This window comes from Perissodus microlepis, chromosome 2 (genome assembly GCF_051167445.1).
Source record: "Perissodus microlepis isolate ML-2025 ecotype Zambia chromosome 2, ASM5116744v1, whole genome shotgun sequence".
NCBI classification, from domain to species: Eukaryota; Metazoa; Chordata; class Actinopteri; order Cichliformes; family Cichlidae; genus Perissodus; species Perissodus microlepis.
Genome location: NC_140462.1, coordinates 2,359,714 through 2,387,403, shown reverse-complemented (window position 1 = coordinate 2,387,403; position 27,690 = coordinate 2,359,714). Strand labels below are relative to the sequence as shown.

General features: G+C 39.5%; 1 protein-coding gene across 4 annotated transcripts in view; it reads right to left on the bottom strand.

The window, feature by feature from the left end:
• il1rapl2 (interleukin 1 receptor accessory protein-like 2) overlaps nt 1-27,690 on the bottom strand; it is a 445,655-nt gene that overhangs the window by 43,556 nt on the left and 374,409 nt on the right. For all 4 annotated transcript variants that reach the window (XM_084939955.1, XM_084939961.1, XM_084939963.1 and 1 more), the window contains exon 8: nt 1,483-1,615. In XM_084939955.1, the coding sequence (XP_084796081.1) occupies nt 1,483-1,615 (133 nt within the window). The remainder of the gene's footprint in view (nt 1-1,482; nt 1,616-27,690) is intronic.

Below are 27,690 nucleotides of genomic sequence, written 5' to 3'. Positions count from 1 at the left end.
CTTTCAAAGACCACTTCCAGAGCCTTTCACGGGCTCATTTATTTACAGAAAAGACGACCACCATGCTGCAGGCTGTTTGAAATACTTTGCTGTCTTAGATGCGCTGGGAAACTCTGTCTGAACTTCTTGTGATCTCCACTAAGATTTGAAGTAACTTTCTAGCTTCTTCACTTTGCAGAGTGAAAAAGGGCAAATGCTTTGAAATGAGGCGAGTTATATGAGATCACCCACTGAAAAAGAAAAAACACAGAAAAGCAGTGTGGTGTTTTATAGCACTCTAAATTTCAGGTATACTCAATAGATATCTGTGGTTGTCCTGGTCCCGCCCCTAAAGACCTAATCAGTAGCAGTAACTGTAACAGATTAACAAATCAAGTATTTGCACTGATGCGTGTGCATACTTCAGGTCCTGACTGTTTCAGGTGTGTGATGTCAGGCGCATTGCTCTACTTGTTATCTCAGTAAGTATAAAAACCAAAAATCTATGTTGGATAACTGTGATCATTTGTTCTCTGTGCTCTGGTGGGATATACTTGAAATATGAAGCCATATTATTGTATACAAATACAACATACAGGGACAAAAAGATTTTAAGCAAAGTCAGCAAACTTTACCTGAATTAAGCTAAAACATTTCCCCCTGTACTGTGCACATGCGCTGCAACGTGATTGGCTAATATGTCTCCGGTTTCAGTTGTTGATTGGTTCTTTTGGGACAGGTTCAGGACTCACAGACTTGAGGACTGTTTCAGTGCAACACGCAGGGGTGTAGCAAGTCAAGTCTCTACCTCATTTTACACCTTTTGCATTGACCCACTGGAGAAAGCAACAAGACCGTCATCATTCCCGCCTCCCGACTGAACAACGGAGATTAATTAAAATAACATTTTTTGCTTTCAACTTCATCTTTTATAGATTTTGACGATAAACTGTTTTATGTGTAATTAATAGATGTTAGACATAATTCTCTTAACTCACATCGACTGTGTTTGTGTGTGTGTGTGTGTGTGTGTGTATGCACGTGTGTGAGACAATGTAAATTCTCTGATGGTTACCATAGCGATCCAGCAGGTTGTTCTAATGATATTTGATGCCCCGCAGACAATCAGGCTTTTCCCAATAGACTCCAATGTAATTGGTCCCAATAGGGGAGAAAATGAATTCAATTTAACTTTATTATTAGTATTCATAATTTTTTTTTTTTTTTAGAAAAGTTGAGAAGAAAGCTGTCAGAAAACCCTCAATGAGTCATAAATCACGAGAGACCAAATTAGATCCTGACAGTGTGAGGAGAGCAGCTGGAGTCGAGCCTATTCAGAAATTAATTAACAATAGAAACCTGTAAACTTGAGAGAGTGTAATTGATACTGTCTTGCAGTGGATGTACTTAGAATTTACTTGCCCCCACCCTCAGGACACTGATTTCAGGATCATTTGGAGTATGTTACTGAATCAGTGCTTCTCTAGAAAATAGTTTACTTACTTCATTTCAGTTTCCTTAATATGCCCTGCAAGTTCTTCAACAAATTTTTCTCCTTTCATCCAGTAGATGATGGGCTTTCTGTTTTCTCCACTGTAGCCAAAAAATGCCTTGCAGTCCAGACTGAGAGGCATACCTGCAACACACAGCACAGCAATGTTAGACGCCACATGGTGCTGCACGATGCTGCACGGAGGATGAATTTGCACTGTTTTGCAGCTGAATCTTTAAACCAGCTGCAGTCCAGGCTGAAGGTAAAACACACATTAAAGATGACACCACACTGAAAGTTGAGCACAGAAGGAGTCATTAAACAAATCCACCACATTTTGGTTTATATCCTTTCTCATTTCTCCAAAGAGGTGTCCGGATGATAGTAGGAAGGCTGCCACCACAGGGAGCCAGTGCAGAAAACTACTCGAGGTGTGTAGCTGGGTGCCTGCAGGGTCCCTTTGAAATGAGAACCTGAAATAATTGCTGCCTCCTCCTGGTGACAGTAATATCACTTTAAAGAGAAGTGTGCAAACACATTTCTGAAATCATGAGAGGAAAACAATCACACTAGGTAAAATACTGCTGTGTATCATAAGCTGCAGCACTGCCAACCTTTCACCTGAGCAAATGAGTCTGTGGCAAGAGGTGGCATACACAGGAAATGTAGTGTTAGTGAGGCAAACACGTGTCAGCACCAGTGGATTTCTTTTTATCTTACATGGTAAATATATGATTTTCCTAAGGATCTACAAATCTACTTGATAAGATCCTCCTGTACGGTCCCCTTGATTTTGCTAGCCCCAAAATATGAATGCAGGGTCCAAGACCTGGACCTTCAAGTGCTTATTTCCTGAAGTCAAAGGAAAAGCTGTGTGCTTATTTTGTGGAGAGCAGATTGATATGTTTAAGGGTTAAAATTTGAATCATCATTATGAAACTAAACACAGAGAGAAATACGAGAAACTGACTGATGCAAAGTGGGATTGGACATCAGAACCTTTGCTAGCAAAGCTGCAAAAGCAATGAGGACTATTTTCAAGCTTTACAAATTCAGGGATGATTTTCCTCCAAATCACAAAAACGGTGAAATTTTCTGTGATAGTGAGTAAGAAAGAATGTCGATGGACTCCTAATATAACCTGAGAAAAAAGAAGAATGTGCTTGAACTGTAAAACAGTCACTTTTCAAATGAATCTGGAGCTTTTGTTGAAAAGCAAAGTGAACAGTTTTCTTTTTCTCAGCAGCTCTGGAGGAGAGCGATGTGACACAGACCACTACATACCTGGCAGCTCTGTACTCAATGGAAGGGGCTGTTACAAGAAGTTATTTGTTTATAGAGCTAACTGCATGCTTGGACGGGCCTGAGCTGAAATGTGACAAACTAGCAGGTCTTCCAACTGAAGGCTGTCCAGATCTGACAGGAAATATTTTGGACATCTGAAGATGATGCACGATAAAGTGAGTGAATTTAACCCAGAATTAAATAGGAGTTGTTGTTTAAGTCAGTGCTAAAAATTCACCTTTTGTTACCTGTAACAGGTTCATTTTTGGAAATATTTAACTTCATCTGGGCAGGAGGAGTGAATCACAGACAGTTTGTTGCACTTTTGGGGGACCATGAGACTGAAAATGGTGACATAGGCTTACCACACAGCTACCGAGTGGCTCAGCCTAGGCAAATTTCTAACGCGTATGAGACACAAGAGCAGAAATTCAAGAGTTTTGTGAGAAGACAGGCCTGGACTTTTCAGAGCTCTGCATGGAATGCAGATTTTGCATTTGATGTTCAGGACGTCCTTCGATTTCCACCTCAGACTGAACCTGACTTTTAATGCACATTGTTCAAGCACAAAAGAGATTATCTTTAACTTATTCAACAAGAAAAAAGAACTAAAAAACTGCAAATGAAGTAATTAAACTACAATCAAATTGGCAATACCCATTTGTATAAAATTAAATGGGTTTGGAATTTTGTAAAAATGTGCATATTTCTTCACAGCTGTTTTTGAAAAAGTTGATTAAATGGTGATAAAATGCTGGCATTTTTTTCTTACTATGCCTGTTTTCATTGCTACGGAGCCCCGCAGGGGACATGGGAGAAAAAAAAAATTAAGACGGACTTTTGCGAGACCTCGCAAAACTAACTCGGGATCTCGCAAAAGTCCGTCTTAATTTTTTTTTCTCCCATGTCCCCTGCGGGGCTCCGTACATTGCCTAACTGTTACATCAACTCTTACCAGCAGCAGTTTCTAAAGAGATCCTCTACAACAGTCTCAGTTTCTCATGTGGCCTCTTGGAAAAACTGCGAATTCTAGGCTAGAGGAAGATTAGATGAAATCTTTAAAGCACACACATGCACACATGCTTCACACTGTTGCAACATGCCACGTGGTTCACATAATGTCTGGACAGCCAGGGTTTATTTGGTAAAAGCTCAATGTAAAACCTGAGTTACATATAAGAGCAAAAACTCACCACGCACAAGGAAACAAACTACACCATGTATGGAGAGAACAAATGCTACACATACACTGTTGGAGATTATTCATTTTAATTTGTGGTGTAATTTCACGAGTTATATTGAAAGATGACAACTAAGCAATAAGTGGTCCATCTCAACTGGGCCCATGACATCCTAAAGGTCAGATTCCAAAGCTAAGCCCCGTTTACCACATAAAGAACTCAAAAAGCTTATCTATGCCTTTATCACTTCCAGATTGGACTATTGATACTGTCTTTCCCCGGGCCTCCAACTCTCCCTCCTTCACCGCCTGCAATTAGTCCAAAATGTGGCAGCACACCTCTTAACCAGCACTAAGGCATGAGCACATCACCCCTGTCCTCGCTAACTTACACTGGCTTCTCATCAAATATCGCATTGATTTCAAAATAGTTCTGCTTACTTTAAAAATTCTAAATAACCTGGCCCCTAGCTACCTAACTGATCTCCTTGATCTGTACAACCCAAAGAGAGCACTTAGATCCACCAGCCAACTGCTCCTAATGCAACCAAGGTCTCGTTTAAAAACCAGAGGTGACCGTGCATTTGCCATTGCGCCCCTAGACTCTGGAATAATCTCCCAGTTGATATCAGTACATCAGAATCAATTCAATTGTTCAAATCACGCTTAAAAACACACCTGTTCAACTTAGCTTTCGATGCAAATTAGTTTGACTTTCATTCGGCCTGCACTACACCATGTAATGTAATTGTAATTCTAACTGTACTTTTTGTTCCTTGTTCTGCCTGCATTACAGTTTTATTGTGAAGCACTTTGATGTACACTAGTCTTTTAAATGTGCTATGGAAATACATTTTGACTTGACTAAAGGTAAAACAGAACAACTCTGGAGATAAATAAAAGTTGACTGTAGAATAGTGTTCATATATTCGAGGCAGCGAGTACTGCCATCAGACTCACTTCTAACAGAAGATTCTCCTCTTAATGAAGTTTAATTTGAAGCTCAAAGTAGTCGCTGCTGGGTGCTAAATGTTGATGGTCTTGCAAAGAGAAGTAACAGTCTCAGTTGTTTCTATGAGGCTAAATGACAGTTACAGTTTTATTGACACAAAGTGTCATTAATAATAATACATTCATGCAAATGAAAATCAGTTTTTTCATAAATGGTAAATATTTATTCATTTTTTTATAACTTCATCATTTCAGGTTTATAGCACCATGATATTAAAGTTTGAATTAGCCACACATTTACTGACAGAATAGAAAATGTTTTGAGTCGATTCATATTCACTAATATGCCACTGGTGGTGGATGGCCCCCCCTCCCTGAGCCTCTGGTTTTCCTGTTAAAAGCGTGTTTTTCCTTCCCACTTTCACAGAGTGCTTGCTCAGAGGAGGCTGTGTGATTGTTGGGGTTTTCTCTGTATTGTATGATTTTTACATTCCAGTGTAAAGTGCCTTGAGGTGACGGTGATTTGGAGCTATATAAATAAAACCGAATTGTGACTGAAGTGCAAATTTTCAGCTTTAATTCAAGGGGTTTAACAAAAGTATTTCATTAAATCCAGTTGCATAGTGTTCTTGCAGCTTAATTAGTTTGAGCCATGAAGCTTTGATTCTGCAGAGCGCCATATTCAACAGATGTGTACCTTTAATGTATTACTGCTGGAAGAATCAATCAGCAATACTATGAAATCACATGTAAATACACATCTATGGGCAGGCAGTATCCACACACACTCATGTAAGACCTTGAAACCCCCATCACTCTATGATTACAGCTATCAGTGGTGATGATGGAGTATTAATGAGCATTCTAATGAGCGCTACCTCGTTAGGCAGTCAATTAGCAGATAATTATGATAGACCTTGGTATTATCATAATGATAGCTCTGTCAGCACAGTCAAGAACCAACAGTGAATGTTAACATTCGGTGTATGTCTGCGTGTTTGTTGTCAGTTTTGACTTAAAGTTAACACTTAAGGTGTTGTTTTTTCACGAGTGGGAAAAGCAGCTTCTTCCTTTCAAGCTTTGTGGGGTAATTATCTTTTTCAGAAGAAATTCAAAACATTTAGAGCAGCAAAAGTAAAAATCTTCACAAACTGGTTACAGGTTGAATAAACATGAGGTTTCCTTCAGTTGGTCAATGCCAAAACACAACTGTTTTCATATGGAAATGTCTTTATGTTTGGTGTCACTGCGCTGCTTATTTTGATTGATGGAAAAGGACGAGGAGGCTTTGACTTCTGCCAGTCTCAAAATTATAATTTCTAACAAACTCAGAGAAAAAGTGCCCACTGAAGCCTCACATGTCTTGCACACACGTGTGTGTGTGTGTGTGTGTGTGTGTGTGTGTGTTGGTGGGCTCACGGTGGGATTTTTCTTTTTTTACCTTTGAGCCTAGTCAGACATCATCCTGCAGTACAGGCGTATAAATACACACACACTTTAGAAATCAGTTAAAAAAGAAAAAAAATCTGGCTTGGAGTGAAATTAGTTTAGCTTGATTGTGTGTGTGTGTGTTTGTGCGAGTAAGTAGGTGTGTGTATTTGAGCTCTGCAGTAATTGATTAGCACCCTGAGGGTGTGTTTGTGTTCTCGGCATGCTATGGTGATTAAAATCATCAACTTTGTTTGCACTTGTGTGGCGTGAGGGTGTGTGTCAGTGTGGGCGAGTGACTTTGTGTGTGCGTATCTCTCCAGTAAATAGAAACGCAGCCTGCATTTAATACTGCTGAGTCGAGTCATCGTTTCTATTTGTGGCTGTAGCGGCAGGGTATTTGTGAGAAGCTGAGGAAAAACGCGGGCTGGTGCTGTATTGTTGTCATTAATAAGAAAGACTGACAGGAATTTTCTCAAGTTGGTGCATCACTGTTTCACACTGCTCCTCTGTGTGATCACAACTATGTTCTGTTTTCTTTGGTGTGACAAACAGAGGAAGGACTCACTCTCCCCGATCACAAGTGAGTTTGCAAACAGAAGTCATGTGACCACAAAGTCAAATTCTGATTCCACCTCTTTGTATCGTTATTGTAGCCCGACAGCCTTGTCTGTACTCCTCAGTGTAGCGTCGCTGGCATTTAGAGATGCACATAAAGAAGCAGCTGAATATGAGAATCGGTCCAGACTTTGCTTTGCCCTTGGTTTAGTTTTTTAAATTCATTTTTTATCCAAGCAAACGGAGCTGCTGGTATCAGACATCAACATCTGTTTCCTTTGGCCCGTCTTGTGCGTTTTGAGGTCCTTTCCTGTCAAAGGCTCGTACTGCATTCTAACAGTGAAAAGTTCTCATTGCTGTTCATTTATTACACTGGGTTTATTAATTTCAGATACATCTAAAGAAATGAACAAATTCATTTAATCTTGAACTGAAGGAAACCACTGAATTTGAATGTTGTGGGAATGAATGCACTTAGCATCCTCATCAGGATAGCGTCTGTGTGTGAAGTAAGCAGCACTGTAAACTGCTATCGAAGTGCAGGTTAATGAGTGTCCACAGTAAACTGTAGGCAACACAGAGAACTTTCACAAACTCAGAGGTGTTAATGCGAAACCTGGATTTTGTCCTGGTGGTTCACGCAGTGAGCAGTGCCGTTGTCCTTCGCAGTTTAGAGCACTTTGTTGCCTTTCACAGTTTCAGTTTCAGCTCCACATAATTTTTTTTTAGATCACTAAAACTACCAAAGCAGAGAAATGTTTCTAGCAACACAAGCCATTAAAAATTTGCAAACAAGATGTGTAACTGTTGAACTTTAGTGTACAGCCTGTGTGGACAAATTTGTATGTTGACCCATTATTGCTCAAACTAGAGTAATAATAGGATGCCAACCTCCTTGCAACTAGTAAACATCAATGGTTCCTCCGTGATTGCATTGATTTATTTTTCTGTCCGAGACCCATTGCAAGTAGTTGACCAATCGCTGACGGACCTCTTTCAAAGGCAGATGCACAGGTTGCTTGGTGGGAGGCAATCTGCCTGCAAACACTTGCACTGTGACTCAGACTGATTGCAGTCACTCTCAGCCAGATAGGTGAGAGTTTGCAAATAACTACCAACTAATTTATGAATGCTGACAGATTGCTAACACATTGTAATCAATGAAAGTCAGGTTGCACCAATCAGGACAACTCATCTGCATTGTGTCAATATGCAACAAACGGCTCGACTCAGGTGGTTGTCAACTGGTTGTATTCTAGTTACATCGAGTGGACGAACTTTCAGTTTCAAATCTATGAGATTCTCGCTGAACTCTGAAAGTAAGAAGTTAATGTGAATCTCTGTGCATGTAAATGGCAACAGATTTGTGATTTCACCACTGACAGCAGACTGAATCTGTTTTGTTGCCGTTTTATTGCCTCCTCGATGCACCAAAGCTGTTCCGAAGACGGCAAATGACTGCAGATTGGCTTTGCCAAAACATTAAACAGGCCGTCCATACTTAACCCCCCCAGTGTGGATGATGACAATCTGTCTTTAAAAGGTTAGAATTTTGCATTTACTCAGGATATCTTTGTCTAAAACCAGGTAGCAGTGGTGATGTAGTGACATAACCCCAAAGGAGGTTTGCATCTCCTGCGGGAATTGAACTAGCGGGCTTTGGCTTGTCGAGTAAATGAGCAAACCACTACACATAGGCACAAAGTGGCATGACTGTCTAATATTACATTTAATATGAATCTTACTGTTACCCCATATTTGGTGGATGTACAAATCAGCTCCTGTTTGTTTTAAGTTGACATTTAAAATCGGTTTCAAATGAACAGCAGAGTCACTGAACACCCGCCTGTTCTGAATTATGTCATTTGTTTTGACAGCAATATCCCAAATTCCAGGAGGAACTGAATTGCGATGCCAGCAATATTTCATATGGATGAAAAGTGAGAAAAAGGGACATGATAAGATGGGAAATTCATATAAATCTGGTGTCTGTCTTACTCACTTCCTGTAAATCTTATAGCTGGTATTCACATCATTAGTCTGTTTCACTTGTCACTCTTTGGGGTTCCCTGTTCTCTCTTTTCTTTTCACATTTTATCACTAAAATAGATCCTCGCTCAAATCTCCTCGCCTCCCAGCCTTTTCCCTCTGTGCGTCAGGATGGTTTTGTCGCCATGCTGTCCCTCGTCTGTCTTTTCATTTGCTTGCTCTCCCTCTTTCCTTTTATAGAAATCTTTCACCTGCAGCGTGCTTTCTATGTGCGGACAAATGCACATTTTATTATGCAAATCCAGGTGATTTTATGCACCTTACACGAGAACTGTTGCAAAGAGTACGACAGGCAGAATAATCAAAGTACTTCTGAAACAGTGTATGTCAATGAGATTATTTTTCTGGACAGCATACCAAACACTTGTGTGTGTGTGTGTGTGTGTGTGTGTGTGTGTGTGTGTGTCTAAAGGAAATGACAAAAGAGCAGAAAACATTCAGGTAAAGGATTGTAGGAGAGAAGTAGGACAACTCTTAACGAGGGAAATGAATCATTGAAAACTACCTTCACACACACACACGCACACACACACTGAGAGAATCCTCCATCACTTGACTTGACAAGTATGTATGGTAAAAAAAGAAAAAAAAATCACTTAACAGACCCAGAATTACTTTGACTGTCATATATTTTTATACTCCCCCATCATCTACGATTCACCCTTTTATTAAACCTTGGCCTACTTAACACCAAGATTAATGTTAAATACATATTATTGGATTCAATTGTCCCGTCTCCCCTGGATATTTATGGTTGTCAGGGGAAACCTGGCTGTGTTTCAGAACAGATACTTAAGTTTCAATTAAGTCATTCCACTGAATTACTGGATGGTTTTTATCCGATGATTGATTCAACTGTTTCTACTCTGGCACGTTTCTAAGAGTGAAGACAGACTGAATGATTCAATAAAATTATATTGGACCAATACAAGTTCTGGTGGATATCAAGGACCGAACAGAACTCTGTGGGAGAACTGTGAAGCTCCTGTGAGCCAGTAAATAAAACCAACTTAGAACAGCAACTGTTCATATCTGTTTAAAAACCCTATTGTTATTGCTCTCTCCCTATTGATTTTAATAGAGGCTTTCAAAAAACTGCCTGGATTTGATCTGTTGTACCCCTGTGTCATCCCGTGTCACATAGCTAGCTTATTTGACCTCTGGACTGTAAGGGGGTGTAATAATCTTCCCTTAGTTTCCTCAGTAGGTTAGAACAATCTTAAGGTGGCACATTTATTTGAGGAGTAGCATGACACAGTCCAGTTTGGCTTTTAGTTATTTTGACTGTGTTTAGACAGGTTGCAGTCATAGACTGTATCTAAAAGATGGAGGTGGCCTCTCAGTTTGTAAAGTGAAGTGCACACAGAGGTGTCTTTGATATCATTGACTTTACTGTGTGATTACAGCTTCAGTCACTAATTTTCATGACGATATTGACGATATTGTACTATTTATATGCCAGCTTGAAATATGCTTGAAATATGGAGAGCCATTATATCTTATTCCAGGTAGACAGTAAACATATTCCTCTGCCTCTCTGTCCGCCGTCTACATGCTGCCTTTTTAGGACCCAGCAGATGTTGCAGCAAAGACCCTAGCCACTTCTGACAGCTAGCCACAGTCAGACAAGGCTTGCATAAGCACATTGTTTAATTCTGGCAGCAGCATGCTTCAGTGACACTGATTTAACCAACGCACTGATCCTTTCCACATAAATCTTGCCTCTGTGCTAGAGAGTTAAAAAAAAAATCTGCAAGAACTGCACACGGCTGGAAAAACACTCATACTCTTAACAAGTCCAGACAGCTCCTCTGGAGCCAGATTGTACTCTGGCCTTAATTTAGGAGCACCAATTGTCAAATATTGCTAAAAACTCTTGTCACATACCACTGGTTCTCATCGTAGAGGTCTGGACCTTCAGGGGCTTGCTAAATAGCCTGCATTTGTGAAGCAGTGAAAAGACTGCAGTGACAGGAAGAACATAAATACTTGATTCACAAATAGTGTACTTGTATATTTGATGGGCATGTTGCATAATCTATAGGGATTATGCACTGTGGCTAAGAGGTTAATTATCATGTCTATTCCCAGGTTAGGGGCCCTGATAACACGCAGCATAAAATGAAATTATCTGTCTAAAGGACAGAAGGGAAGTGCTGAAGGGAATGCAGTTAGGTGCATGGATGAATCGCGGCAGCTGAACCTTGGTGATAATATGTTCCAGAGCACAAGTCATTATTATAGGTTTATATATACTTTATGTTTCTCTTAACAGTTTATGGTACACTTAATGGTCTTGACATTACATGGGTACACCCGTGACTTTATATTCCAAGACACTTGCTCAGATTTTATGCACTGTGTTCAGAAAGGGGAGCTCTTTGTGCACACAGCCCTGCCGATGACTCAATATTCTCAAAGCAAAAGCTACTACAGGAACTTTCTAAATGCTCCGAGCAGAATAGACCTAACAAACAGAAAAAGATGAACATGATGAAATTCTTTCCAAAACAAAAGTCTTGTATATATATATTTTAGCACAGACTAAGATCAGCCTCACATCACACATGTCGCACGTTCTCGAGTAAAAGAGAAAGTCATCCAGAACTGAAACATAGACTTCCCATCTGCTTGTCACTGCGTGTTTCTGTCTCCCTGTTAGACACGCGCACACACACTTTCTGAGGAATGATCCATCTCAGTCCATCTGTTCATTTAAAAGCACACACAGTGTAAGACCTTAAGGTGATTTTGAAATGCCGTGGGTGTGTGTACGTGTGTCTGTGTGTAGACCAGGTATGGGGTGTGTGGGGGTTGTCTTGGTAACAGCTGAGTTTCGGGTCTTGGGCTCCAAGGGAACGCAGCTGCACATGGCAACACAGATGGTGCTTCAGACACAGGCGCGCACACACACACACACACACACACAAGCTGAATGCTCACATACAGAAATGCATGTTCACACACTTAGGCCAAGCGCACGTACACACACAAACACACACAAACACACACACACAGCCACGTGTAAGTAAGTGGGCAGCTCAGCTGTAACCTGGGAGGCTGTTCATGCTTTCATTTCTTCTATTTCCAGACATCCTGCCTCTAACAAATTATTCCATTTTAATTTTCAATCCTTTCTATTTTTGGGGAGGCTCCACGTCGCACTGACTCTCCTCAGAAACGCCATCCTTTGTGCCAGATACATTTTTAGGGGAAAGTCACTGTTGTTTGTTGCCAAGCGGTCAATGCTGTAATTTCTCTCTTTCTTTTATTTTATGCTGCATTTCCTTCTCCCTAACTCAACTTGCGTGAAGTGTTTTCAGCTGGGCGTCGTGTACCTGGAGACGAGTGTTTTGACCGATGCATTAAACTATATATTTTAGATATAAGTTTTAACAGCCACCATTTTCTGAAATTTGATGTTTGAGAATAATGTATTTTGTCATAAATTCAGTTTATTTTGGAAACCTCAACAGGATCTTCAGCTTTATTGTGAAAGGATTATGTGGAAAATAAACAGGTGGACGGCGGAGCCACACGCTGGGTTTACTGTCGTTGTTGCTAACGACAAAAAACAGTTGCTTGTCCGACTGCAGTGTGGTTATATTAAATATATTAGAGAAAGAGAGAACTAAGAAATTAATATAGCCACTACGGTGACCATCAACACGATGAAAAAATATTGCCGTAAACAGTTTATTTTACGACACCACGAAACAAACGACAGCGTAATATGAACCAATAGACGTTTTAATATCGTCATCCGATATAAATCGTTGTATCAAACAGCCCTATGTCTGTGCACTGGAGCAGGAGCTCTGTTTCGATTAGCTTAACAGTGGGAGCAGCTATGGTTGCTACAGCTATTGCTCGTCCAAAATACATTTCTGTACATATCTTTAAATTTTGCACAAAATATTATTTAAAATGAGTGTTTGTTGTTTTAGAATGGATTGAGCTATCTGTATTTCCCAGTGCTTCCAGTCTTTTTGCTAAGCTAATTCACACTAAGCTAATCAACTCAACTCTTTCAGCAATCTGGTCCTTCTCCTTTGACTTCTGGGACCAAAAAGACATTTTTATCCAGAGAGCTACTGCTTACTGGATATGTTCTCTTTTTCAGAACATTCTCTCTAAACCCCAGAGAAGGTTGTGTGAGAAAAGTTTCTGAATACTCAAGACAGGCCGGCCTAGCACCAACAACCATGCAGCATACAAAGCCACTAAAATCACCTTTCTTGACAGTTCTGGCTCACTCTTTGAACTTCAGACTGTCGTCAAGACCATGTCTACATGCCTAAATGCACTTAGTTGCATTCATTAATGCTCATTTGCATTAATGAGCTAACCACTTGAACTGCTCTACAAGTTCTACAGTAACATTTTTCTAGCATCCCTGAACTTGAATAGTTACAATTTTATTGATTCTAAATTGCAATAAAAGAACAGAGACACAGCTCTTCAGTAAGGAATCGGGTACCATTCAGAAGTAAAATGCTATAATATGCAACGGTGTTGTTTTTAGATGTAAAATTTATGTTTAATTAACACATTAACATAGTATCTTCAACAGATGGTATTAGAGTGCAGAGGCCAAGCTAATTTAGTTTTGATCAACCATACAGTTTTAGAACCCATAAACGAGGTTCCATCACTAACCATGATGAGCTGGTTCTGATGGGATTTGAACCTATTAAACCCCTTTTATGTACTGAAATACTCATGCACATGTATACACACTCACACAGACAGTTTAATAAGGTAGCTGGCAATTCAAAAACAAATGGTTTATTTTTAAATTATCATTGCAATTAAACATTTTTAATACTGATGGAAAATCAGAGAAAGTTAAAAAAAAAAAAGAAAGAAGAAAATGAATCCAAAAGTTCAAAAGTTAATGAAAGTATTGCGAGTAATTTCACAGAAGTCCATTCCAGTGATATGGAACTGTTTGAAAGCCTCCTGCAGATTTTCAATATAATTTGACATTACACTCCTTCGAGAGAAACTGCATATTATTTGATAAATATGAGATGGGGAATCATTCCTTGAAATGCAAAGGCCCAATTTCCTGTCTAACAGGAAATGAAGCTGCCACAAAGTTGGAAAGAGTCATATTTGATTATTGTGAATAAACTAAATATTTTTCTCTCTTCATATCTGACTTTATCACTCTTCCTTCATCATCCTCTTCGTCTCGATTCATCCCCACAAACAAACACTCCCAGTCACACAGTGATACCACGTGAGGTGATTCCCATGAAAATAATAACTCTCCCAGGAAAGTAATAAAGGGAAATCCAGCCTCCTTCTCTGTCCATATTTGGCCATTTTCTGACAGCTCTAATTAACCAAGTCCTTAATGCATCTATACCTGACACTTGATTAGCTGGGGGGCTGGCCTCGTTAAGAACGGTTTTAAATTAACAGATGAAATTAGATTGGAGATTACATCAGATATGCTTGACAAGGTTAATTAAATGACCAGCCACAAGGGGAGTGTGTTAAATCCAACATCTCCAACAGATTCAGAACTGATATAGTTTGGTTCCTGATTCTAAATTACAGCAAAGTACAAAAAGTTAAGACACTGTCAAATATAAATAAAACAGCTATGCAGATTAATGATACCTTAGGACTGGAAAGGTTAATGCAAACAGCAAATGGTGGATAGTTTATAATATTGACAGACTCCAAGTATCTGGAAAGTGGTCCTAAAATGGACGGCTCAGTGGTATGGGCTGAGGAACACTTCTGAAAATTACTATCAGGAAACCGAAGTGGAAATATCCAGCGTGAATTTCAAAGGGTAGCAACTTGATGGTATGAGTACACACAAGTGCACATGGGTGAAGGCATCATTGATGGTTAATGGTATGGTTTGTGAGCTATATTAGTTGCAGTTTCAATAGGGCAAGACGCGCCAAACTGGAATGGTAAATGGACTGGTGTGTATATACTGTTTTTCTACTCTACTTTCTACTCAAAGAGCTTTATACAACCCCATTTTCATATGCCTAAGTGTTTTCTATTCACATGAACGCACCAGGGGCAACGTGGGGTTCAGTATCCTGCCTAAGGATACTTTGCCATGTAGACTGGAGCAGCTAGCGATCGAACAGGCTAACTTTTGTTTAGCAGATGACCTTGTGACCTTGTCATTTTAAAGCTCAGTTTTTAAAACCTTACAATGTAACTAAAGCCCAGCACATGCAGCAGTAAATTAATGACTAACCTCGTATTGTGGATGGATTATCTCAGTTGACTGAAGTTTGGTCCGTTTACTGCATCCTGCCATCGATTGCATTTGTCCCTAACCATCGGGAACCCTCACGTTAACTTTTATTGAGTGAAAAAAAGTTAGCGTTCATCCTCCAGCTTCACTGTGTTTATGCTATGCTAACACAGCTGTGTAGCTAGCGATCACGTAGCACATCATCATATACCAGCTAGTCCAACTTCAGTAACCCTACAAACGTCACTTCTGTTTAGTTTTCTGTCTTCATTTATGCTGGAAGTGACAGCAGAGCTGTACGTTTGAATTTTTCATTAATCTCTCAGTCAGAACATGCTATATCATGTTTAGGTGGAAGCTAGCGAGCTAACTTCCTGCTAACTTCTAACTCCGTTAAATGTAATAAATTCTGTTTTCATGGATGCCTGGATGTTAAACTTAATTGTTACACCTGGTAAAGCAGATCATTTTATTACAGATGAAAGAATTTAGACAGTTTTTAACTCTCAGTGATGCCGCAGTGTTCGTTTGACTGAAGCGGAGTTTGGACCTGGAAACGGCTAATGACTTAAAGACTGAACTGCAACACTGTAACAAACATGTCCGATTTAAAATGATCAAATATTTTTTTTAAAAATCCCCCATGCTTTTCAGTTTCTTATCAATTGCTAACAAGGTTATGGAAGCAATAGAGTTTTCTTGTAAGGCAGGAGGGATTTCTATACTGCTTCTGGGAGAGGTCTGTCTGGAAGTTGGGGGAGACACACTGAGGGGTTTTGAACAATTTGTCCATCTTAATAAATAAACATCAATGTCTAGAGTTTGGACAATTTTGCTTCATATTAAGCCAGAAGATGTGTGTAAGCCTGCAGTCCAACCCAGGTATGTCCCAAGCCACCACTGGAAATAAGGACAGAAAAGATGAATAAAAATGATAATAGGAATGAACAGATGGTTTTAGCCTTCGGGGTGGTTGGCTGTGAGCAGAATAAAGAAACAGGAATCAGGAGGGGAAGTAAAATAAAGGATGAAGAAAAGAAAAATCAAGAAAACCCACATGAGGTTAGGAGTACTAATAGTTTTGGTCTCAGTGGTGAAACTGTGTGTGTGTTGAGGGGTTTTCATGACAGAACTGGGTGGGAGGTGATGGCTGACTGACAGCTGTTACCCGAGAGTCCCAAATCATCCAAGAGTGTTCTACTTCTCTAGCTTAGAGCCAATGGTGAACAAAGTAAACTAAAAGAGGATAGCGCTGAAAATTAAATTTGGTCGTGATTTGTGTGACTCATTTGTGGTTTGAACAGCTGTAGGCCTTCAAATGACTGGACAGATTTAATTTTGTAAATAGTTTTAGGCTGCAGCTATTGCAGCATTCCCAGTTGAGCAGATCCTCATAGACTAGAGAGAAAGTTTGGTTTGTCGTTTAAAGGAGACCTGTTCCTCCAGTCCAACTTTAATCCTCGAACTAAAGTAGATATACATGTAAAATATATATTACACATTATTTACTTCAATATAATACACATTCATATCATACACAGCCTTGTTTTGAATAATAACAAACAAACAAAAACTATTGAGTTCTTATCTCTTTTTGCCCAAACTTCAATTTCCTCGTATTACCTGGTTTCAAAAAGGTGTGAACAGCAGGGACTGCAGTGCAGGCAATACTATTACATTCAATGGTTTCAATATCTGAAATGTTCAATAAGGGCATGCTCCAATATAAAAGTATATATATATATATATATATACTTTTATAGAGAGAGAGACTGAGTAGTAGTAAACAAAGGTACTGAAGGTTCATTGTAATGGACTGGCAAAATGTCTATGGTATACCCTGCTTCTCACCCTATGATAGTCGGGTGGGGCTTCACCCTCCCTGAGGCCCCGAAATCCCAATTTAGACAAGCAGAAGAAGAAGAACGGATGGATAACAGGTTCAGCTTTCCTAGGTTAACTGGTGACTTTCAATTAGGTGCTGGTGTGTTTCTGTGAGTGTGTTGTTTTCTTTAAACACTCTAAAGCGTTCTCAGTTGACTTAATTTATCACTCATCAAGCCTCTAAAATGACATATACAAGCTTTTCTGACCCGATGTTACCATGGCAGGACACCTTTACTCATCTGTACTGAATATCCTCAGTTGAAACCTGAGCCACGGTTAAACATTTGTTAGTTTTAGCAAAAACAATCTTGGGTGATTTGGAAAAGGGCTGTTTGGATATCATTACCTACCACTAATGCTGGAATTATCTCTGCATCTCTAGATACACCTTGGCATCCTACAGCGAGGATGATGACACTACATAGTCTTAGGAACATGCTGTGCCGGTCTGCATGTCAATCAACCTGATTTGTCGGTTTAGCTCCTGTTGAGAAGTAGGTTAGACACAAAGCAGTACAAAGAAAGCTAAACATTACACAAATAAATAAATGTTACATGAGTCAGATCAGACTCGTTAGCATTATCCCAACAAAGACAATTTTATCATCAGCTCAGTGTCAAAGCAGTTTGCTGTGGCAGTGTCTGTACTGACCTAATGTTCACTCTTGTCACATTCTCTTATTGGCGGATGTTGGGCTCAAATGAACTGCCAGCACTATCTGAGAGCCAGACTCAGAGTACAAGCAGTGCAAAAAGAAAATAGTGTCATCTGAGCTCCAACTGTTGCCTTAGTCATTATTCAGCTGCAAACCAAATTATGAGAGTGCATGGTTGTGAGATCAGCCCATTATTTGAATGAATAACAAAATTAAGACTCAAAGTAGCATGCAATAAATGTATGCATATGTACAGAACAATGTGACCATCTGCTTTTTGTTGCCAAAACCAAACAACTGTGATGCACCGTGTGTTCTGACACCTCACATTCAGAATCGCCTGCAACCTCTGTTAAATTTTTGAGGACAATAACAATCATGCAGTGGTTAAAAATGCTAAAACAGAATCAATCTAAGCTATTTGTGAAACAATGTTTTCAGAGTTGGCAGCCGCCATGAAAGTCAATTGATGGTCTACCAGGAGAGCAGTCTTTACTGTATTCTCAAAGCAATTTTAACTCAATATCCAAGGGCATTTACACTCCTTATAGGAGAAAATTGTAAGCACGTCATTTGGTTTTACTCATATTTATAACTAGCCACATTTGTGAGCTCTTTTATTCAACTTAATACATCAGCTACATCAGGAGAGAAGTGCAAAGAAAATAGTCGTAGGACTTTTGGAAATTACCTTCAAACTGCTTTCTCTTTTCTTATGGACAGAAATGCTGTGAATTCCCTCGGTCATTTTAACTAGAAATAAAAAGAAAAAAACAAACAAAAGTAGAGTGCTCTGTATTTTTGTTTTTTTAAATTTGTTTAATGCTCTGGGCCAGTAGAAATTTGCAAGTTTTTAAATGACTGCTGTTGTAAGATCCCAGCATTACAAATGTGAAGCAATGGCAGAGAGAACCTCCAGAAGAGAGTCAGTCCTTATAGATTTACATGTTGAAAGGTTTTGTCATGTAAATCAGCGGTCCCCAACCTTTTTTGCGCCACGGACCGGTTTATGCCCGACAATATTTTCACGGACCGGCCTTTAAGGTGTCGCGGATAAATACAACAAAATAAAACTAGTACCGGTACCGAAAAAAAGAAGATTTATTCATAACACACGTGAAAAGACCCAGGAAAACCGAGTAAACGATAAAAACGATAACAAAATAACGCTGAAAACTGATAAAAACCCTGAAAACCATATATTTCACACCTGAGCCTCAACTCTTGCGGCCCGGTACCAAACGACTCACGGACCGGTACCGGTCCGAGGCCCGGGGGTTGGGGACCGCTGATGTAAATAACAGAGTTATTTACACAGATGGCCACGCTGATTTGACAGTTATATATCAACATAGGTGGTTTTAGATGCTAGCAATCTGGTATGTTGAGGCATAGCAGACAGCTAACGACAACGAGCCACTAGCCAAAACAACCACTGTGGTAGTGGAAATGGTACAACAAGCTTGTTTTGGTGATTGAAAGATTGCAGTGTTATTTAGCAACAGTGTTGTTCAAGTTACATGAAAAAAGTAATTAGTTACTTATTACTGATTACTTCTCCAAAGAAGTAATCCCGTTACATTACTGATTACTTATTTTCAAAAGTAATTAGTTACTTATTATTTAGTTACTTTAAAAAAACATGATACACACCTGAATACGTAATAAAGCAACAGACTTTTAGGCCCTATTTTATTTTTTATCCATAATCCATCATATAAAATTGAATCAAATGGAAAAGTCTCTTTTTAAAAATCGTTTTAATCTTTTAACTTTATGCACATTGTATCAAGCAAAAATTAAATTATATGCAAGATTCATAGACATGAAGAAATTGTTTAACATTTAAACCTACTGTCTGCATATTCCAGCATATAAAATAATGTTTTGTGTTTACACTTTTTCGAATAGATGCAAGTAAAACACAGCGGAAAATAAATAAAATCAAAGACTCAGCAGCTCTTAAATCTATTGTCACCTGTTTATCAGGAGTGGGGCGGGTGGAGGTTTGCCCACAGCGGTCATGTCAGTGGGGGGATCCGGGGGTTTCTCTGTGAATGTCACGTTCCCGTGGCAGCGTGCTCGCTGCTCGCTCAGATTAGAAGTTTAATTTTTCGCTGTAGAAAGAAGTTTTCTTCCCATGCAGAGTGAACAGCTGATGCTAATGTTTGTGTCACTTTTTACGGACTAAAAATTAAAGTAATGTGATTACTTCCACGCTTTAAACGCTGCATGGTCGTGCTCTCTCTCACTCCATATTATCCACTTTTGATCTGCACACGTCTGTTGCTGCCACGGGCATCGCACACGCTTACGTCATTGTCATGAGACGCTCTCACAAACAAAATCACGACGGTTTAGTAACGCAGTTATGCAGCGTACATACGGGAAAGTAACAGTAATCTAATTACTTATTTTTCAATAGTAATCCCTTACATTACTCGTTACTTGAAAAAAGTAATCAGATTACGCGTTACTGCCCATCTCTGTTTAGCAATAAGTAGCAGGCATGTATGTTTTTATCGTTGCATCCATAGAGTTACAATGAATGTAGCTTGCTATCCAAGAATGTTATTGTTATAAAGTCTGGTACTATCCTCACCCATCTTTTTTCCACCCTCGTATCTTAATATTTTCATGTGTGGCTCCAAAAAAAATGAAAAAGCACCACAGACAAAAATACTGAGGGTTTGAAATGCCTTGTTTTGAAACGCTATGAGCATTACTGTCCTTCATAGTTGTCAAAAACATGCTGTGTATCACTATCTTGAGGTCATAAAAACCCATTTTACGGCTAGTGAGATGAGCAGCTGTGCCTATTGTGGCGGGAGAGTGAGCGTAAGAGACCCTTTGACCCCTATTACACATCTAAAAGTGATAGAAACAAACTATTCCACTTAAGATTCCTCTATGATTTCTCTCCTCTTGCTCTTGCTCCCACAGCTGTTAAAGGTGTGAAAATGTTAAGAGGGATTAAAAAAAGGGAAAAAAGAGTGGTGCCCTGTGAGAGCATGCACACACACGGGCCAACGAAATGAAGCCACAGACATGCACGTAATGTAATAAATCAATGCACCGACATGGAGACTGAAGAATCCATGATTTTTTCTACAATAAAAGAGAAAACGCATATTTGTCATGTAAAACAAGCACTGCTGTCATCTTTCATTCTACTCTCTGTGTCTAGCATACAATGATTTATTTCCCTGTTGTAAAATTAGTTATAGGGAACACATCTTTCCCCCCCAGTAAGAACAACAACAAACCAAATTTAATTAGATAAGTGTGGGCTTTTGTTAGGGAATGAAAACAAGTGCTTTTTCCTAAATTAACAAACAATTGTTTGAATGAATGCTCTTTCATGATCAGGACCTATGGGGTAAGAATTCACCCAGAACCAATGAAAGTCAACATATTTGAGAAACTCTCAAGGGGAAGTTGAAGATAATGCAAATAAGTAACAAATACACCACACGATATGTTTAAAGCTTTGTTTATACATTCATTGGACTGACTGACTTGCAATTGTTTTCTCTACAGCTGAATAAACATTGCAAAGAAATATCAGTTTTCTCTAAAAACTGTAATCCAGAAGAGACCCCCAGAAAGCCTGAAGCACATATTAGGTCTGCAGAGCACTTTAGTTTAGTTTATGGCCGTCATGCTACGTCTGTAAACAAAATAAATTTGTAGAGGAATATATAATGGTAACATGCATCAATTATTCTGTTAGGCAACATAAAGTGCACTGATGGAATTTGTTATTTTAATATCTATACATGGCAGTTTTAAAGATCCATTACTATCTTTGAGTAAAATGACCATCAAATGTTCATCTCAGTAAATCAACAGCTTAAAAGTCTGTGGTAGAAATGGGTAAGTACAGAGAGTGTAGGTGCTGGTCCTTAGATTTGATTCTTCTGCTCATCATAGACCTGCTGCATCCTAAAAAAGAGCTTGGGTGTCCGGTGGATAGAACAACATATATGACAGAGAACATTAACATGTAATCTCAAAGACTATCTTTGATGTTGAGTGGATTGAAACTATGTAGACGAGATGTCACTCCTGAAACATTTGGGTTTTTGTATTTTTAATGGCCTCTCCCTTAGAGATAGGGTGAGAAGTTCAGCCATCCAGGAGAGGCTCAGAGTAGAACCGCTGCTCCTCCACATCGAAAGGAGCCAGTTGAGGTGGTTCGGGTATCTGACAAGGATGCCTCCCTTGCGCCTCACGGGTGAGGTGTTCCAGGCATGTCCCAGAGGGAGGAGGCCCCGGGGCAGACCCAGGACACGCTGAAGAGATTATATCTCTCGGCTGGCCTGGGAACGCCTTGGTGTTCCCCCGGACAAGCTGGAGCAGCTTAGGCTGCTGCCCCTGCGACCCGGCCCCGGATAAGTGGAAGAAGATGGATGGATGGATATAATTATTATTTTCTATCAAATTAGACCAATAAAAGGAGGTCAGTTGTATTGATTGATTGTTGATTGATGCCAAAAAGAACCATTACCAAAAGAAATATAGCCATCACTGCTAAACGTCCAAATTGTAGCTGTTTACTTCACAGCATCTGACAACCAGTATCAGCTATATAATGGTAAGTCTATTATGGGTGGACAGATCAGATACAGATAGAAGTTTGTTGATAAACTTTTTTCAAATTGGCTAGCAAATAGAAATAACCTTTTACCCACATTCTGTTTGGTTTGTTACCATTAAAAGTGGTAACATTTTGAACAATGACAGATATGAACCACAATTTGATACATTGGTTGCTTTAAGTTTAAAAAAAGAAACATCTTAAGTTCATGAAACCATATTATGTGTCAGCACACCTCTGATATTGTAAAGCAACAGACACTGTAGGTACTGCAGACACTGCATGGTGGAAATCCAGTCTCACTCCAGTCATTAATCCTTTCAGTTTCATTCACACATATTATGCACACACACTCAGTGGTGTACTTTATGTGGATTTTCAAAGGGGATTTGTTCTTAATAAAAATCTAATTCTGACTCCACAGGATCCTTATCCCGCTGAGAGAGTGAGGGTTTGAAGAAGACAGAGGAGGAGTGGGAATACTGCAGCAGAATTAAATGGACAGTGATGGAAACACAGAAAAGACTGTACAACAACAGCCAGGATCTCTCTCTCTCTTTGTTTTTTAAGACAGCAGCTTCTTAACTATTGAGTTATAATTTAAGGCACTTTAATTAGCTTACTGTAAACTGTGTTGCATTAATCCATCCACCCCAGTTAAACATGTTTGAATCACCTGAAGTAGAAGGCACTCCGAGGACAACTGCTCCTCCCGAACCTTGACTTAACCCACCCAGCTAATGAGATAAGGGTGGGCTTTTGTTACGGAATGAAAACTCATATTGTACCCAGCAGTGTAGCAAAGGTGGCTTAGACTTGTACCTAATCCGTTAAGGCTAACCTCAGACACCTTTAGGGGATGCTCATTTCTGCCTCTTGTATTGATGATCCTACTCTTTCAGTCATTACACACAGCTCACCATAAATGAAAGTAGGAATGTAAACTGACCAATAAATCAATATTTTCAGCTCCATGCCCAAGTCTCTCCTCCCCACAACATCCCAGTACAATTTCTACATCTCTACAGACGCACCAATCCATCTGTCAAGCTCCCACTGCTTTCCTCCCTCACTCAGGAGCAATACCTCAAGATGGGTACTTCCCTAACCCAGAGTGGATGGCCCACCCTTTACTGAAATGGAAGGTTAATCTCAGACCTATGTGTGCGTTAATTCTCATATGTAGCCATCTAGCGCCATCTTTCTCAGTGAGGGCTGAAGGTCGCTGCCTGGTGAAACCAGAAAGGCAAAAATAGTCCATTTAACTAGAAAACATCATCTTATTGGCTGTAAGAAACTCTGTACACAACCATTATACACATTATTCAGCAGATCAGCATGCATTGGATGATGGATAAAGTATAACACTGTATGGTTATGGTAAAAATATGTCTGTGTGACAAAAAGTCAGACTTCAAGAAACAAAATTAACAAAATCTGGACTCACTAGAAAAAAGGTAAACACTCTCTACAAATCTAACTATGACAGAGGGAATCTGTATCTCCATAAACTTAGGCCCATCAGTATTTGGATAATGCCATCCATTCATCCGTTCTCTTCAACGTATCCACTTTAGAGTTGCAGGAATCTATCTCAGCTGTCACAGGGCGGGAGGCAGGATACGTCCCGGGCAGGTCGTCAATCTGTCACCAGATTAACACGTAGAGACAAAAAACCATTCACACCTACGGCCAATTTAGAATCACCAGTTAACCTAACCCCCATGTCTTTGGACTGTACCCAGAGAGAATCCACAAAGACACGAGCAGGACGCAGGACGCAGGACGAATTGCTGAGAGGAGACATTTCTAACCACTGCACCACCCTGCCGCCCTTGGGCAACGACATAAGTTAAAAAAATAAAACACCCTCTGATTTAAAATCCATTGTGGTTGTGTACAAAGAATCAAGACATAATTGAAGTGCCAACTTTATCAAATTAAAGCTGTGTTTCAATCACATCAAGATTGTTTTATTTAAAATTCACTGTGATGCTGCACAGAGGCAACCTTACAAGGAAAACTGTGTCCCTCCAAATCCTCACTTGTATGCCTGCATGCTTGTTTTTGCATTGCTGTTATTGACAACTTTTAGTCCATTTGATGGACAAACTACTGGAGTACATGTATTATTACCAGGTTGTTTGTCTTGACTAACTCACTGATGTTTGAGTTTCAGTGGTAGGTATTTGAAATCATAAAACCAAAGACATGTAAAATATGACTTTTTAACAAAAGCCAAATCTTTTTGGATTTTTCTGACACATCTGGCTTAAATAATAGAAAAAATATATAACCTACCAAATTCATGCTGTACATATGTTTTTCTATATAATCTTACCTCCTTGTAAAGTTATTTGCCTGCTAAAGGCATAAAGTGATATTTATGTAATTCACTAAACAGAGAAACTAACTTGAAGGAATGAATGTTGTTGTGAATAATAAATATTTACAGCCTCCAGGCATCAAATTATGCAATAATTAATCGAGGTTAATGCCACACTGTTGCCTTTCTGTGTGATGATGTTAAATAACCAGTGCACTTGATTTTCAATCAATCAGAATCTGTCTCACACCGGAGATCAAGGAACACACTTAAATGCTGAGCTACAGCTTCGGGGTCTGAGGCTTTAAGGTATTTGCTTTCTAAAATGCAGCTTTGAAGTCACATCAACTGACTCAAGTCAGTGTGCCAACCAAGAGAAAAAAGGAAGATTCCGATGATGTCGTTTGGGTTTCAAATCCTCGTCCCTGAAGCTTGACAGGTGGTTCTTTAAAGTTGGAGGCTCTCCCCATTAGAGAAGACATGTGACTTCACAGCAATGTGATTTACCTTTCTGTCCTTAGAAACATTTTTAAACATCTCCGGCATGATCCACTTCTCAGCTGTATGTTGATGCTACATCAAACACACATAGTACTCATCCCAGCTTCAAAATTATGGAAGTACAACATCTGATGATTTGCAGATTTGGAGGACTACTTTAGCACCAGGTGTAATCTAGACTAATTAATAATTATACAAATGTCACCAGTACAAAAACACTCCTCCCTCATATGTGCAAAATACAGCCTGCTTTTAACGTCCAAATCGTACTTTAAAGTTGCATTAAATACAATCCTAGTATTAACAGGTGTTCAAATGACTATTTAAGGCCCCGACCACATAAGCCTAGAGACTGGTCAGTATCTGACAACTACAGGTGTTAGGGAAAAATGTGTATTCTCCAGCTGGGTTTCAAGAGGTTGCTTGTAGGCACTGCATGAAATTAATCAAAAAGAGATATACAATGTTACACCAAAACACCTGTAATCGCCTTGATCGCAAAGAGGTTTGCATGTTTCCATGGTCACCCATAGTTTGTACAGAAGATGTGCATACATGTGTGTGCATACAGTGACATGCAATCTGGAAAGTTAGACAATTCACCTCCAAAGTATGAAGTGAGCCTTTTGAAACGTATTGTAAAGCACAACCTTTACTTTGAAGGTGTACAGTTTCCCTTACTGCCTGGATGAATTATTAAAAGTTAACTGTTTCCTAGAATGACTTCTACAACCACTTTAAAAGCTAATAATGTGGCATCATTGTGTGATAACTGATTATTATCTGTCCAAATAAAAAAGAAAGAAAGAAATCTATTGTCAAACTGTGATGAAACATTCTGAGCATAGCCGGCATCGGCTGGTGATAAAACCTGTGAATGATATGTGGTTTCAATGTAAATTTCTTACCTCTTATATACAGTATCTAATGCTGTATTTTCATTGTCATTGCACTGAAAAACATGTAATTATTACCCAGTAATGGCCTCATTTCCTGCATCATATAATTATAATATTGCAGGCTTGCAGGCTGAAACCTGAGTCTTTCATTCATTTTTGAAACATGACATGGAAGATGATTTAATGCTTTTTTATTGTATTCTGTTCAAATGCAGTAATTTGCCTCGTATGCCCAACACAGTAAGCCTTACACACACACATAGACAGGCTTAACCACTATTTGACCTTGGGCTACAAATGGTTCAGTTTTCTTCCTAACTATCCTCTCTCCCAGCGACATACACCTGTGACCTTGCAGCCCACTTCTTTCTTTTCTTGCCGTTATTTTTTTCCTGTAAAAACAGATGGATACAGGTGTTTTCACCATCTCAGCTCCACTGCAGACATTTCTCACCCTCTTTGTTTTCTCTCTCTCTTTCTCTCTCCGCAAGTCCCTCCTTTTCCATCAAGGTAGCAAACAAAAGCCGATTACCATATTCACGAGCCCCCCGATGACAAATGAAAGCAGGAGTAAAAGAAAGAACAAAACCCATTCTTTATTGCGCATCCATCGCATATTGATCATCCTTTCAACTGCAATTATTTTCTCAATCCCTTTGATGCTCTTACTCCACCCTCACAACTTTGATTTTCACTCTATTTTCGCTCTCCTGTCTGTCAAAAGCCCGTTTAGATCGAGGGAGAGAACTGTCCGTGTGAACATTATGACGCTGATGGAAAGGCTAAACACCTTGTACTAGCTTATGTAATGCGATGTACCGTGTGTCCTACGTGTGATAGCGAGGGGGAAAAAAATCAATCAAACATCCTTTTTTCCTCCTGCTTGCTAGCGCTAACATTAGCTGTTTAGCTGCCAGAGGAGGACAAGGGTGGAGCGGCGAGCAGTAGTGGAGATATTTTCATTATAAAACAATACAAGTACACTACAGTACAGAACAAAAACATTACTCCACATTATACTGCTAGAACTTTTGCTCTTTGGAAGCATCTGCACAGACAGCATGCTAACACAAAGCTAGCAAAAAACCCAGAGTGATGCTAAAGCCGACTGTATGCTGACCCCAGTCCAACAGTCAGAGCCTGAAGTGAGTGATGAGCAGTCAGGCTTGCACCCTTTGTTTCTACCTGTTCATGTTTCTAAAGTAGAATCACTGTTCATTTTTGCTTCGTGTCCTCGGCTTTGTTTTCACACCTAAACAGTAAGAGATCACATTTGTCCTGATTAGGATTGGGATTTGTGTTGGTGTGTGGGACTGTAGCCTGTAGGTTTCTGTTGTTAACTGGTAATTATGAGACAGTGTGTTTCAGGTCATTTGTCGGAGTAATGAGAAAGTAATACAATGAGTAGTGTCCTGAATTACTTTCTCTGGTGAGTAATTAAGTAATGCACTGCATTACTTTAAGAAAAGTAATGGGTAATGTGTAACAACCCAAACACTGATTATGAAGCGAGTTCAACATATCCAGGAAATCCTTTTGATGCTCTGGCTTTGCTTACAAGAACGTTGGCAATCAGGCAAGAGGTCGCAGCAGCGCAGCTCCCTAAGTCGAGCCAGGGTTCTCCAAATTAGCTATGAGGCTTTCACATGACAAGGGTGGTGACCA